This window comes from Carlito syrichta, unplaced genomic scaffold (genome assembly GCF_000164805.1).
Source record: "Carlito syrichta isolate Samal-C Ts95f unplaced genomic scaffold, Tarsius_syrichta-2.0.1 Scaffold309726, whole genome shotgun sequence".
In the NCBI taxonomy this organism is placed as follows: domain Eukaryota; kingdom Metazoa; phylum Chordata; class Mammalia; order Primates; family Tarsiidae; genus Carlito; species Carlito syrichta.
Window position 1 is genome coordinate 512,725 of NW_007253822.1, and position 12,420 is coordinate 525,144.

Below are 12,420 nucleotides of genomic sequence, written 5' to 3' on the forward strand. Positions count from 1 at the left end.
TCTACATGGTGTTCTCTACCCATCAAGGAGTTGAGGTGCTAAGGCTTTTGAGAATGCTAAAGGACTCAAGTCACAAGATACAGTCCTAGTTTATACAGTAAAAAAAAAAAGTATGCATTTTCAGCTCCAACAGGGTTCTTTCCCTGTGTATCCAATTTACTGTAAATTCCATGAGTACTATGTCTTACACACAATAATTATTTATCTGATCTCCGCTAAGTGCAACAAGTGGTTTGGGGACAATGAATATCAGTCCTTTTTAAAACTGTGGTAAGATAAAATTTACCATTTTTAAGTGTACAGTTCAGTGGCATTAAGAACACACACAATGTTATGCAACCATTACCACTATCCATGTATGGATCTCCTGAACTTTTCGTCATCCCAAACTGAAACTCCACACCCATTAAATAATAATTTCCCATTAAGCCTTCCTCATAACCTCTAGTAATCACTATGCTACTTTCTGTCTCTATGAATTTGAGTAGAATCATTGCCCTTTTGTGTCTGGCTTACTTCACTTAGAATGTCTTTCAAGGTTAACTCATGTTGCTGCATGTATCCGACTTTCATTCTTTTTTAAGGCTGAATAATCTTCCATTTTATCTAGGAGTATTTACCACATTTTGTTTATACATTCGTCCACTGATGAACATTTGAGTTATTTCTACCTTTTGGCTATTGTGAATAGTACTGCAATGAACAGTGGTGTACAACTGAGACCCTTTTTTCCTTTGGGTATATCCACAAAGAAAACTGCTGGATCATACGATAATTCGAAGCTTAATGTTTTGAGGAACCCCCATACTGTGGCTACACCATTTTTACATTTCCACCAGCAATGTACAAGTATTCTAATTTCTTCACATATTCTTCAGCACTTGCTATTTTCTGAGGTTTTTTTTAAATAATAGCCATCCTAATGGGTGTGAAGTGGTATCTCACTATGGTTTTGATTTGCATTTCCCTAATGATTAATGATGTTGAGCATCTTTTTGTGTATTTATTGGCCATCTGTACATCTTCTTCAGAGAAACGTCTATTAAAAGTCAAGTATCAGTCCGAGGCAGGGATCATCTCTTTACTTTTTAAGAGTTGAATAATCAAGTGAAGGAATCTATAAGGCTTTATGTAATGTTTCCAAACATCACAACAGTGTAAGTGCCAACAGTTAGTCAGCAAATATTTAACAGCCTCTTCTCTTAATCTTCCTTATTACTTAACTTTTCTATATTTATCCTTCCTTATTATAGATGTGCTCAAGAGGTTGACTGTATTATTTTTTTCTAGAACAAACTATGACTCCTTTCTCATTTTAAAATGTTATAGAATTCATTAACTTTAAAAATATAGGCCAGGCTCAGCCTGTAATCTCAGTGCTTTGGGAGGCCGAGATGAGTGGAGAGCCTGAACCTGTGGGTTCGAGACCAGCCCGGACAATTTGATGAGACCTCATCTCTATAATAAGTCAAAAATTAGCCAGGCGTGGTAGTACACACCTGTAGTTCTGGCTACTTGGAAGGCTGAGGCAGAAGGATCACTGGAACCTAGCAGGTCGACGGTGGGGTGGCCATGAGTGTGCCACTGCACTCCAGGCTGGGCAAAAGAGTGAGACTCCAACTCAAAAAAAAAAAAAAAGTAATATGCCACAACCAGTCCATGGAAACCAATTATGGTACATACATTTGCTCAGATTTTATTGAAAGTTCATGCATAAAAGCATCACATCACATCCACCCACACACAAAAATAACTTTCTCTTATTAATAGAAGACATATTTTGAGAGCACTTGCCTTTAAGTCAGAAATTGAGGGTATTTTTTCTTCCAGAAACATCTCACCAAGCAGTTCATCTGAATTTGCAACACATTCAATGAGCTCCTGACGGTGGTCAGCTGCTGCTGCCCGCAATTCAGCTGGAATCTCCCCATATTGAACAATCTGACTGAAAAAAAAAAATGCTTTATTTTGGTACTTTAAGGATATTCAATTAGATATATAAGGCACCAATGAAAAAGATATGACTAAGGGCTATACTTTTTTTTGTGTAAGAAAGAGCTCTGGGCCAGGCTCGGTGGCTCAGCCTGCAATCCCAGTACTTTGGGAGGCTGAGGCGAGTGGATTGCCTGAGCCTGAGGGTTCATGACCAGCCTGGGCAACTTGGCGAGACCTCATTGCTACAATAAATAAAATCAGCTGGGTGTGGTAGCACGTGCCTTAGTTCCAGCTACTTAGAGGCTGAGGTGAAAGAATTGCCAGAGCCTAGCAGGTCGGTGCTGGGGTGGCTGTGAGTGTGCCACAGCACTCCAGCTTGGGCAACAGAGTGAGACTCCAACTCAAAAAAAAAGAGCTCTGATATATTTTTATTCAAATGGCATATAAGACTAATGTAGATCTTTAAAATGCAAACAGAATAGTGGGCAAAAATACTTGAGCAGGCAAAGTAACTTGCTCAAGGTTGTACTACTTGTAAATGAAAGAGCTAACATTCAAAACAGCCCACTATAATGAGGAAAAAAACCCAGTTTTATCAGATTCTATTTTTCTGCATACTAAGTTTTACCGAAGATAATGATAGAAGATGTAATACAAAATTCTTATCAATTTAGTACAAATTAGTTTATCCTTATTCTGTATACAGTGAAATATTAGTTCAAAACAATAACTTGACAAAGTGTCGACTAAACCATTTAAAACTCTTTCCAGTGTAGTTACAGGATTATTTTTACTGTATTCTATTTTTCAATTGGCAAGCATACAAATAAGAGCATCCACTTATTGAATACTTACAATGCAGTGAGCAGTAAATGAAATAACTGACCAGGTATTTGCATGATCATCACATCATGCATAGTACATTCCTTTATCTGCATTTTCAGGGCAGGAAACTTAAATAGACAAAGTAATGCACCCAAGGTAGTACTACTAGTAAACAGAAGAGCTAAGATTCAAAACCAACCTTGTCTTGAGGCCTATTTGAGCTCTTGAAAATTCTATTGACTATAATCTTATTAATCAGAATGTCACAGTCTCTAATAAGCAGGATTAGAGACCTTACCCTATTATTTCCATTAATAATAATCCCAATCATACAATTCATAGCACAGAAACCCCAATTTGTAGTTTAAAAAAAGGATGACTAAATATGAATATGACAGATTCTTCAACCCTGGCACCAGTTCTCCTTTCCACTGGAGGCTGAACAGGTAAGAGTCACCAAAAAATACACAACTGAGAAACAGATATATTTCATATTTTAAAACATCTGTCTGAAAGTTTTCAGGGTATTTCTTTAAAAATGGAAATCAATATTTAAAAAAAATCTTTGCAGAAAACACATCCCTGAATTAAAAAGATAAAAGAAGAAAATCCCAGAGTCCAGCTCGCATCCTTCTTGGCAAGCTCCCTGGTTCTCAGTCTTTCATGTGTCGGAACCATCTGTGTTTCAATCTACATACCCAGTGATCCAACATTAGGAAAAGGAAGCATGGACATTAAGCTCCATTCATGATTCTGACGTACAACAAAGTCTAAGAGTCTCTAATTTTAGACAACAGAAATATGCTCTAGTAATTATGGAACAGTAGATTAATTTACTCACTTATAAATATTTTTAAGTCCCTATTATGGTAGTTCTAGAGGCTGAGACATAGCAGTGAATATAGTAGAAAAAAAAAACCCTGCCTTATTGAGCCTTGCATTCTAAGTAGATTAACTCTGTTGTCATTGCTCAGTTGTCATACAAAAAGTGAAAGAAACTTCTCATCTGCTGGATAGCTCCATTCCTGCCTACCAGATGGCTGATAATTCTACAGTTCCCTGATATACAGGTGTCATTTATCTGCCTGCCAGACCTGTATCCCAATTCCATAGTAGAGAAAGGAAACGCCTCAGGAAGCACCTTTGGAGAAACCACCAGGCTACAGCCATCAGAACCCCAGAGTACACTGGACCAGAAGCAGTTCAGGACAAAGCATCATGCATGACTCCCTGCAATGTCTAGATCAGTGTCAGAGAGTAGTCTGCAGACCTACAACAACAGCATAAGCTGGGAATTTTCCAGAAATGCAAATTACAGGTCCCGCCCTAGATCTAATGAATTAGAATATCTAAAGGTGAGGTGGACAAAGGAATATATGTTTTAACAAGCTCTCCAGGTGATTTTTTTATGAACCCTGCACAGTTACAGTACTTCGTATGCAAAGGTCATTCAAAAGTTAATTGACTGACCAAATACCATGCCAAAAAGTTTGGCCGGGCGCGGTGGCTCAACCCTATAATCCCAGCACTTTGGGAGGTGAGAGGATTGCCTGAGCCCAGGGGTTCCAGACCAGCCTGGCAACTTGGTGAAATCTCGAATCTACAATAAATTAAAAAATTAGCTGAGCATAGTGGTGCATGCCTGTAGTTCCAGTTACTTGGAAGGTTGAGGTGGAAGAATCACCAGTGCCCAGTAGTTTGAGGCTGCGGTGGACGTGAGCGTGCCACGGCACTCCAGTCTGGGCAACAGAGTGAGACTCCAACTCAAAAAAAGTTACCAATTTGTTTCTTGCATTTTCCAAACCACATGTATACAATTTTAATCATTTTTACATATTAACCTTTTTATATATATAATCCCTGAAGTAGCTAGAGCAGACATTTATGATCCCTATTTTCTTCCTATTTTTTATCACAATACTCAGGACCTAGTAGCTGCTCTATAAAAGCCTACAGAATGAATGAATGAACAAGTGGAAAAAGAGATAAATGCACGACTAGTCCACATAACCACACCATGCATGCCATAATGCGACATGAGTATATTACCCAAAAAAGTAGCATACCCTCTCTCAGAATAAATACTAAGCAAAATGAGAAGCAACTAGGATTAAAGGTACTAAAACAAAAGCATCTTAGAGAATATTATTCCTATCACATTTCAAAAAGATACATACCCTGTTTAATCCCCGTATCCTTTGTTTCTCTTTAATGCTTTTTAAAATATAAAATTTTAATAGCGTATTTTTAACACTTACCCCAAGTCTCCATCAAAATAGATGGCTCGTTCCTCGATAAGATCTATAATACCTTTAAAATTACCCTCCAAACCAATGGGTATCTGCATAAATGCTGCATTATGATTTAGTTTAGACCTGGAAAATAAAAATATAGTTGTTTACCTCTTCTCTTCTCCCCAGATCTCTTTGAAATGACAAAATGAATACAAAAATAAATCAATGGCAGACTTGATAGAACTGAAAAGGGTGTTAGCTGCAGGTCAGAACAGAAGATATAAAGTAGCTGGGAACAAACTGACAACCAAACTCAAGGAGCTCAAAAAGCCACAAGCCCATTTAGGCAGCAAAAAGAACTCCAAAATAAGTAGTCAGCTATCAGAACCCCAGAGTACACTGGACCAGAAGCAGAAAGGGAAAGTACACTTCACAGGTGGCTGGCCAGGAAATTAAGGAACAGTAGAACAGCCGGGCCCACCTCTCAGTCTTAGATCAACCAACTCTATCCAAGCTGAGTACAGCTATCCAAAGAGGGAGTTCTTCTAACAAGAAGACTCTCACTAGAGGGGGTGTTATAGTAAAACACTCATCATCATCCTGCACCCCCAACCAGGCTTAAACACTGGACAGAAACTGCACTTTCTGGTAGGAATTCCCACGGGAGAAGAAATATGCTCTCTACAACTATAGATAGAGATCTAAATAACAGAAGCGGCACAAGTGAATATCAAATTAGTGAGCTGGAAGCGTAACCTCAAGAATTCTCTCATATCCTAGTGCAAAGTGAAGACAAGATAGAGAGCATGAGAAGTATGACGGATAAGTTAAGACATGGAGGTCAGGCTCGGAAGTTGTAAAATCTGTGTAATGGGAGTCAAAAAATGAGAAGACAGATCAATGAGAATGCAGAAAAGGAAGAACAAAAAGAACCAAATAAATACTAAAAGAAAATTTTCTTGGAATTCAGAAAAAGATTTCATGAAAAGATTCCATCTATTGCCAAGCACAAGTAAAACAAGGACAAAAAGTAAAAACGTTTAGTTCTACCATTATTACAAACACTCCAAAAAGAAAAATTTCACTTTCATATGCTCAAATACATCGCTTCCATCACAATTTTTGTTATCAGACACATCACTCTTAGCCTATCCACTCCCATATAAACTTTACACCTATATCCATCAGCTGTCATATGAAACCTGAGTACCTACAACTTGAGTACTCTACAGCTACCTTTGTACATCTATAAAAGGTGAAAAGGGAAATGCTGACTCTTTGTAAAGGCTTTGTGAAATACATAGTACTGGGCAAAATGTAAAACACTACACATACCACTGGGTTTGACCTGGTACAGCAAGTGTTACTGATGTCCTAGAAAACATGTTACCATCTGAAAGAAAGGGAATTTCATCTCTATGGTATACTACTTAAGGGCATTAATTAAAATCCTTCAACCAAAGGTTAAAACTGAAGAAGATCCTTTAGGTTTGTCTAAATAAAGCACAAGGTATTTTCAGAATCTATTCTAGATTATAACTTCTCTCGTTTTAGCGAAACAATAGAAATTGGCAGACTGTTTTTGGAATTCATCTTCAACCTCCCTAGAACTTAAGTCATATTGTCCTCACTTTAAAGAAAAGGTCATTGATGAAATCTTACCATAAGCCAAACTAATAAACTCAGTGTTCCATTTACTAAGTCACTCATGTACATAAATTTTAAAACAAGCTGGGTGCAGTGGCTCATGTCTGTAATACCAGCACTTTGGGAGGCCAAGGCGAGAGGGCTACGTGATCCCAGAGTTCAAGATCAGCTTGGGCAACACAATAAGACCTTGCCTCTACAATGAATCAGAAAAATAGCTAGGCATGGTGGCATGTGCCTGTAATCCCAGCTACTTGAAAGACTGAGGTAGAAGGATAACCTGAGCCCAGCAGGTTGAGGCTGTGGTAGCTGTGAGCGTACCACTGCGCTCCAGCCTGGGTGACAGAGTGAGATTCCAACTCAAAAGTAAATAAATACATTTTTAAAACAGAAAAAATTGGGCTGGGTGCAGTGGCTCAAGCTCGTAATCCCAGCACTTTGGGAGGCCGAGGTGAGCGGACTGCCTGAGACCATGGGTTCAACTGAGAACAGCCTGGGCAATGTGGCGAGACCTCATCTCTACAATAAATCAAAAAAATTAGCTGGGCATGGTAGCGCACACCTGCAGTTCCAGCTACTTGGAAGGCTGAGGAAGAAGGATCGCTTAAGAATAGGAGGTCAATGCTAAGGTACCCACAAGTGTGCTACTGCACTCCAACCTGGGCAATGGAGTAAGACTCCAACTCAAAAAAAAAAAACCAGAGTACAGAGTTTAATGACACTGAATGAATTGTATTTCTGGACATAAGGTTTGCTGTCCAGGTCAAACCCTCTGTTCTTTCTAAGGCTCATTACCTCATTTGCTGCAGGGCCCTGGCTGGGTTGGAACCCACTCGGTCCAATTTGTTAATAAAAGTTAGAAACGGCACGTTGTAGCGCTTCATCTGACGGTTGACGGTCATAGTCTGGCACTGGACCCCTCCAACAGCACAGAGAACGAGGACTGCACCATCCAGCACTCTCAGGGCCCTTTCAACTTCTATGGTGAAATCCACATGCCCTAAACGAGACAAAGAAGTAGAAGCGTCTTAAAGAACAGTCTAAATTCTTAATATATGCACTATTAGAAGTTTTTATAGCGCTGCTTATTTCAAAAACCTTCAGATTAAATGTAGATTCCCAAGCTCACCAATACCATAGGGCCCAACAAGATCCTTCAGGAAGACACTTGGGCATGGGCACCTTTGGAATCAGCTGGAATATATAAAAGACAAGAACCTTCCTACTCACGATTTGCTCTATTTTTCAAGGAAACCACTTAAGGATGAAATGCTCTAGGTCCCAAGTGAGTCTTCTTTAATAGGAATTCAATGTTACACTTTTGAGTATTTGATACTCAAAAATTAAATGGGTCATAGTAAAAGAAATAATTAAATGTATGCACTTTTGCCAAAAGAAGCTGCAATAAAACCAAGAACCCAGCTCACCAGGAGTATCTATAATGTTGATATTGACATCTTTCCACATGGTATAAGTGGCTGCTGACTGAATAGTGATTCCTCTTTGTCTCTCCAGTTCCATGGAATCCATGACAGCACCAACTCCATCTTTACCTTTCACCTAAACACAAGCACAGCAATTCAGATTTCTCTGTCCCTGCATTCCAAGAAGTTAGTCTGTCATTGTAAAATATAGATAACTATATTTAAAGATCATTACCTTATGCAACTTACAGATAAGCCTAACTACCAAACCATATCATCTCATAACGTAGATAAGTGATTACAGATGGTCCCCACTTACAATGGTTCCATTTAACAACTTTTCAGCTTAACAATAGTGTGGAAGTGATGTGTACTTTGTAGAAACCCTATTTTGAATACTCATACAATCATTCTGTTTTCCACTTTCCATATTCAATACATTACGTGAGATATTCAACAATTTATTATAAAATAAGCTTTGTGTTAGACCAATGGACCCTCACCTTTTTGGTATCAGGGACCAGTTTTGTGGAAGGCAGTTTTTCCACAGCCGGAGGAGGAAGGGACAGATGGGGATCATCAGGCATTAGATTCTCATAAGGAGCATACAACCTAGATCCCTTGCATACACAGTTCACAAAAGGTTCGCGCTCATATGAGAATCTAATGCCTCTGCTGATCTGACAGGAGGTGGAGCTCACCTGTTGCTTCCTCTTGCTGTGTGGTCTGGTTCCTAACAGGCCACAGACTAGTACTGGTCCACAGCCCAAAGGTTGGGACTCCTGTATTAGATGATTTTGCTCACTGTAGGCTAATGTAAGTGGTCTGAGCATGTTTAAGGTAGGCCAGGCTAAGCTATGATGTTCAGTAGGTTAGGTGTACTAAACACATTTTTGACATAATGATAGTTTCAATTTACAATGAGTTTTTCAGTACATAACCCCATCCTAAGTCAAGGAGCATCTGTGTACAGGTTTTGCCCTGTATTGTATGCCAAGCCTTTTTTCACCACTGTCTTCAGCAACTGCTAAGGCAGACCAATCATCTGGTCTCAGAACCATTCTTTGCACTGTTCCTGCCCACCAGCATTAAATGTGTCCATGAGCAGATGTTCAGAGAAGAAAGCCTTCCCAGCTCTGCTCCATATGCCCATATGAATCTGAGGTCTGGCTGGAAAGAATTTCACTTTTAAAGCATATGATTTAACAAGATGACCTTCAAGTGAAGAAATATTCTAGACTGGAGAGTTCACTCACCCAATGATATGGTAACATTGTCAGGAGTTTCAAGAGCTTTTAAAATAACGTTTTCTGATATATATATTTTAGCTATTACATTCATTATGTATCATTTGAAACCCATTTTCCACTTCACATTACAAACATTTATCCATATCAAAAGTTATGTAAAAACTATTTAACAGCTGCTTAAGGGTACACCAAATTGATTTAACATTCTTAAGAGACATTCTGCTCAGGATCTAGAGACATTGCCCAGAACAGCATTTCAAGCCAACTCCAGCTGTCCCTTTTGTACATGCGCCTTTGATTAAGATCCACTATTACCACTGTTTTCATCTTACAGGTTTTGTGCAGTTTATTGAATTATAACTACAAAACAATTCATATCAAGCTTTAATTAATCTGGGATCAACCATAAACACATACCTCATGCATCTTTGCAATCCTGCCAGTGTAGTAAAGGACTCGTTCTGTCAGTGTGGTTTTCCCAGAATCAATGTGAGCTGAGATTCCAATATTTCGTATTTTTTCATTAGGAATTACCCCTGATGAACACCATCGGCAGGCCTTCCAGTTAACCTGAAAAAAATGAGAGTTCAATTCAATGCACTTTTTATAAGAGATAATAATAGACAATTAAAATGGGTATGGTATACATCTTTCTTTCAAGGTATCTCAGTGGGCATGAGAGAACCTGGAAATGCCACAGGGGAAATGTTTAAACCTGCAACTCTTGTAACCAAAGGAGACACAACAAAAGATAGAAGAGAGAGATGCACTCCTTAAAGTTAATTATTTAGTCAATTAAATTGAATTAAAATAAAGCAGGACAGATACCTTTGCCAAATGTTACAAGTTTAAAAACACACACTGGGGTGAATAAAATCAGAAAGACAGCTCCCAAAACTACTTTAAATTATAGGCCAAGTGCAGTGGCACACATTTGGAGGCCAAGGTGGGAGGATTGCTTGAGCCCAGGAATTCAAGACCAGCCTGGGCAACACAGCAAGACCTCATCTCTACAAAAAATAAATAAATAAATAATAATAATCAAGGAGCCAGGAATGGTGGTGCGACTGTAGTCCCAGTTACGCAGGTGGCAGAAGGATCACCTGAGCCAGAGAGGTCGAGGTGAGCCATGATTGTGCCACTGTCTGGCTGACAGAGTGAGATTCCCAACTTAAAAAAAAAAAAAAGAGGCCAGGCACAATGGCTCAGCCTATAATCCCAGGACTTTGGGAGGCTGAGGCGAGAGGGCTGCCGGAGCCCAGGGGTTTGAGACCAGACCGGGCAACTTGGTGAGACCCTGTCTCTACAATAAATCATGAAAAATTAGCCGGGTGTGGTGGCATGCGTCTGTAGCTCCAGCTACTTGGAAAGCTGAGTCGAAAGGACTGCCTAAGCCCAGCAGGTCGAGCCTGCAATGGTCGTGACTGTGCCACTGCACTCCAGTCTGGACAACAAGAGTGAGATTCTAACTTTAAAAAAAATTAAAATTAAAAAGGAAGAAAGAAAATACAGGTTTTGGCCGGGCTTGGGGGCTCAGCCTGTAATCCCACGCCTTGGGAGGCTGAAGTGAGTGGATTGCCTGAGTCCGCGAGTTCGAGACCCGCCTGGGCAACTTGGCAAGACCTCTATAATAAATCAAAATTAGCCGGGCATGGCAGCGCACGCCTGCAGTTCCAGCTCCTTAGAAGGCTGAGGCGGAAGGATTGCTGGAGTTCACCAGGACTGCACTCCAGTCTGGGCGACAGACTGAGACTCCAACTCAAAAACAAAACAAAACAAAACAGAAAATACAGGTTTTACCTTAAATTTTATTTTTCCTCTTTCTCCTTTACTGTAGTTCCCAGCTAACAAGGATGTCTGAGAACTTACATGCTCTGTGCAATGGTGTCAATTGATCCAAGACAGTCCAAAAACTGTCCAGTTTCCACTACACAAAAGGTTCAAGAAGTATCTTTTTTAAAAACTTTATTCTGGGGGTGGGGGAGAATCCTATGTTTTGTTAACATACAAATATAAACCTCTCCCTATAGGACTATGCACATCAACCACTTCTGGGAAAAAGGAAGCAGATTAACCTGGAAACGGTGGATAAAATAGCAAACCGACTCTGGGTGGGCAGCAATTAGTTGATTAGATCTCTGGGATACAAGAGAGCGAAACAAACGAGGACTGCACGACAGAAAAAGCTCAGCACCTACCTAACCACGCCCCACTATGCACACCCCTGCCCCAAAGGCGTCTATTTACAAACTCCTGGGAAGAAACAAGACCAAAGGAAAGTACTGGGGAGCTGAGCTCCAAATCAAGTCACCCGGGCCAGCTGAGAAAGGGTGGTCAGCCCAACGACATCCTGCAGGGGAAAGAGGACTGGACAGTGAGTCGTAAGTTTTGGGTTCGAGTCCCGGACACACTAACTTTCCGGCTGTGGGACCTTCCTTCAAGTCACTTCTCCTCTTGACCACAAATCGGAGGTCCGCCCAGGCACCGACAGGCTGTTCGGGAATAACTAGCGGGTGTGCGGGGACGAGGGGCTTTTGGGTTCCGACGCTTGACCGCTAGTCCTCGGAGCTGTCAATCATGAAGTCCCAGGGAAGGGAGGCGCGAAAGGACCGAAAGGTCTGGGGACAGCCCCTAGTTCCGCCTTGTCGGGCCCCGTACCTGCTTCTCCTGCCAGCCCAGCGCAGCCGGGGCCCGTGGCAGCGACCTGCGCCCCACAGCCACAGCAGCGGCTCCCAGCAGCCTCATGGCGAGCGTAGGGCAGGCCTGAAAGCCTAGCAGCTCCGGCTCAGCTCCGCCGCCGGCACCGCAGCGAGAAGTGCTCAAAGTCACGCCGGCAGCCTGTGCCAGGAGAAAACTTCCGGAGCGAAGGGCGCGAGGGAGGGGAGAGAAAAGGAAAGAAAGAGGAGCTTCCGGACTGAAGCGGGGGTTCCACTGCCCGCGCGCCCTCTGCTGACTTGGAAGAAAAACTGCAATGACTTCGCGGAGCTAATCAAGTCTTTGCTCCCAGTAAGTGGGTATTGCTGTATGGGCGCAGTAGGGGAACACTTGTTGGCCTTTGTCTTCTTATTTTTAAAAATATTACTGCTAAACCGGGCTCGGTGGCTC

At 41.0% G+C, this 12,420-nt stretch overlaps 1 protein-coding gene across 2 annotated transcripts in view; it reads right to left on the bottom strand.

Moving 5' to 3' along the window:
• GFM1 (G elongation factor mitochondrial 1) overlaps window positions 1-12,060 on the bottom strand; it is a 49,386-nt gene extending 37,326 nt beyond the window's left edge. The window contains exons 1-8 of one of the 2 annotated variants that reach the window (XM_021717397.1): window positions 11,974-12,060; window positions 9,733-9,885; window positions 8,069-8,201; window positions 7,437-7,641; window positions 5,019-5,135; window positions 3,855-3,901; window positions 3,169-3,191; window positions 1,795-1,941 (exon numbers count right to left, since the gene is read on the bottom strand). In XM_021717397.1, the coding sequence (XP_021573072.1) occupies window positions 1,795-1,941; window positions 3,169-3,191; window positions 3,855-3,901; window positions 5,019-5,135; window positions 7,437-7,641; window positions 8,069-8,201; window positions 9,733-9,885; window positions 11,974-12,060 (912 nt within the window). Of the gene's footprint in view, window positions 1-1,794; window positions 1,946-3,168; window positions 3,192-3,854; window positions 3,902-5,018; window positions 5,136-7,436; window positions 7,642-8,068; window positions 8,202-9,732; window positions 9,886-11,973 lie in introns of both variants that reach the window. The other variant, XM_008067641.2, reaches the window with a different exon arrangement.
• Between the last annotated feature and the right edge of the window lie 360 nt (window positions 12,061-12,420).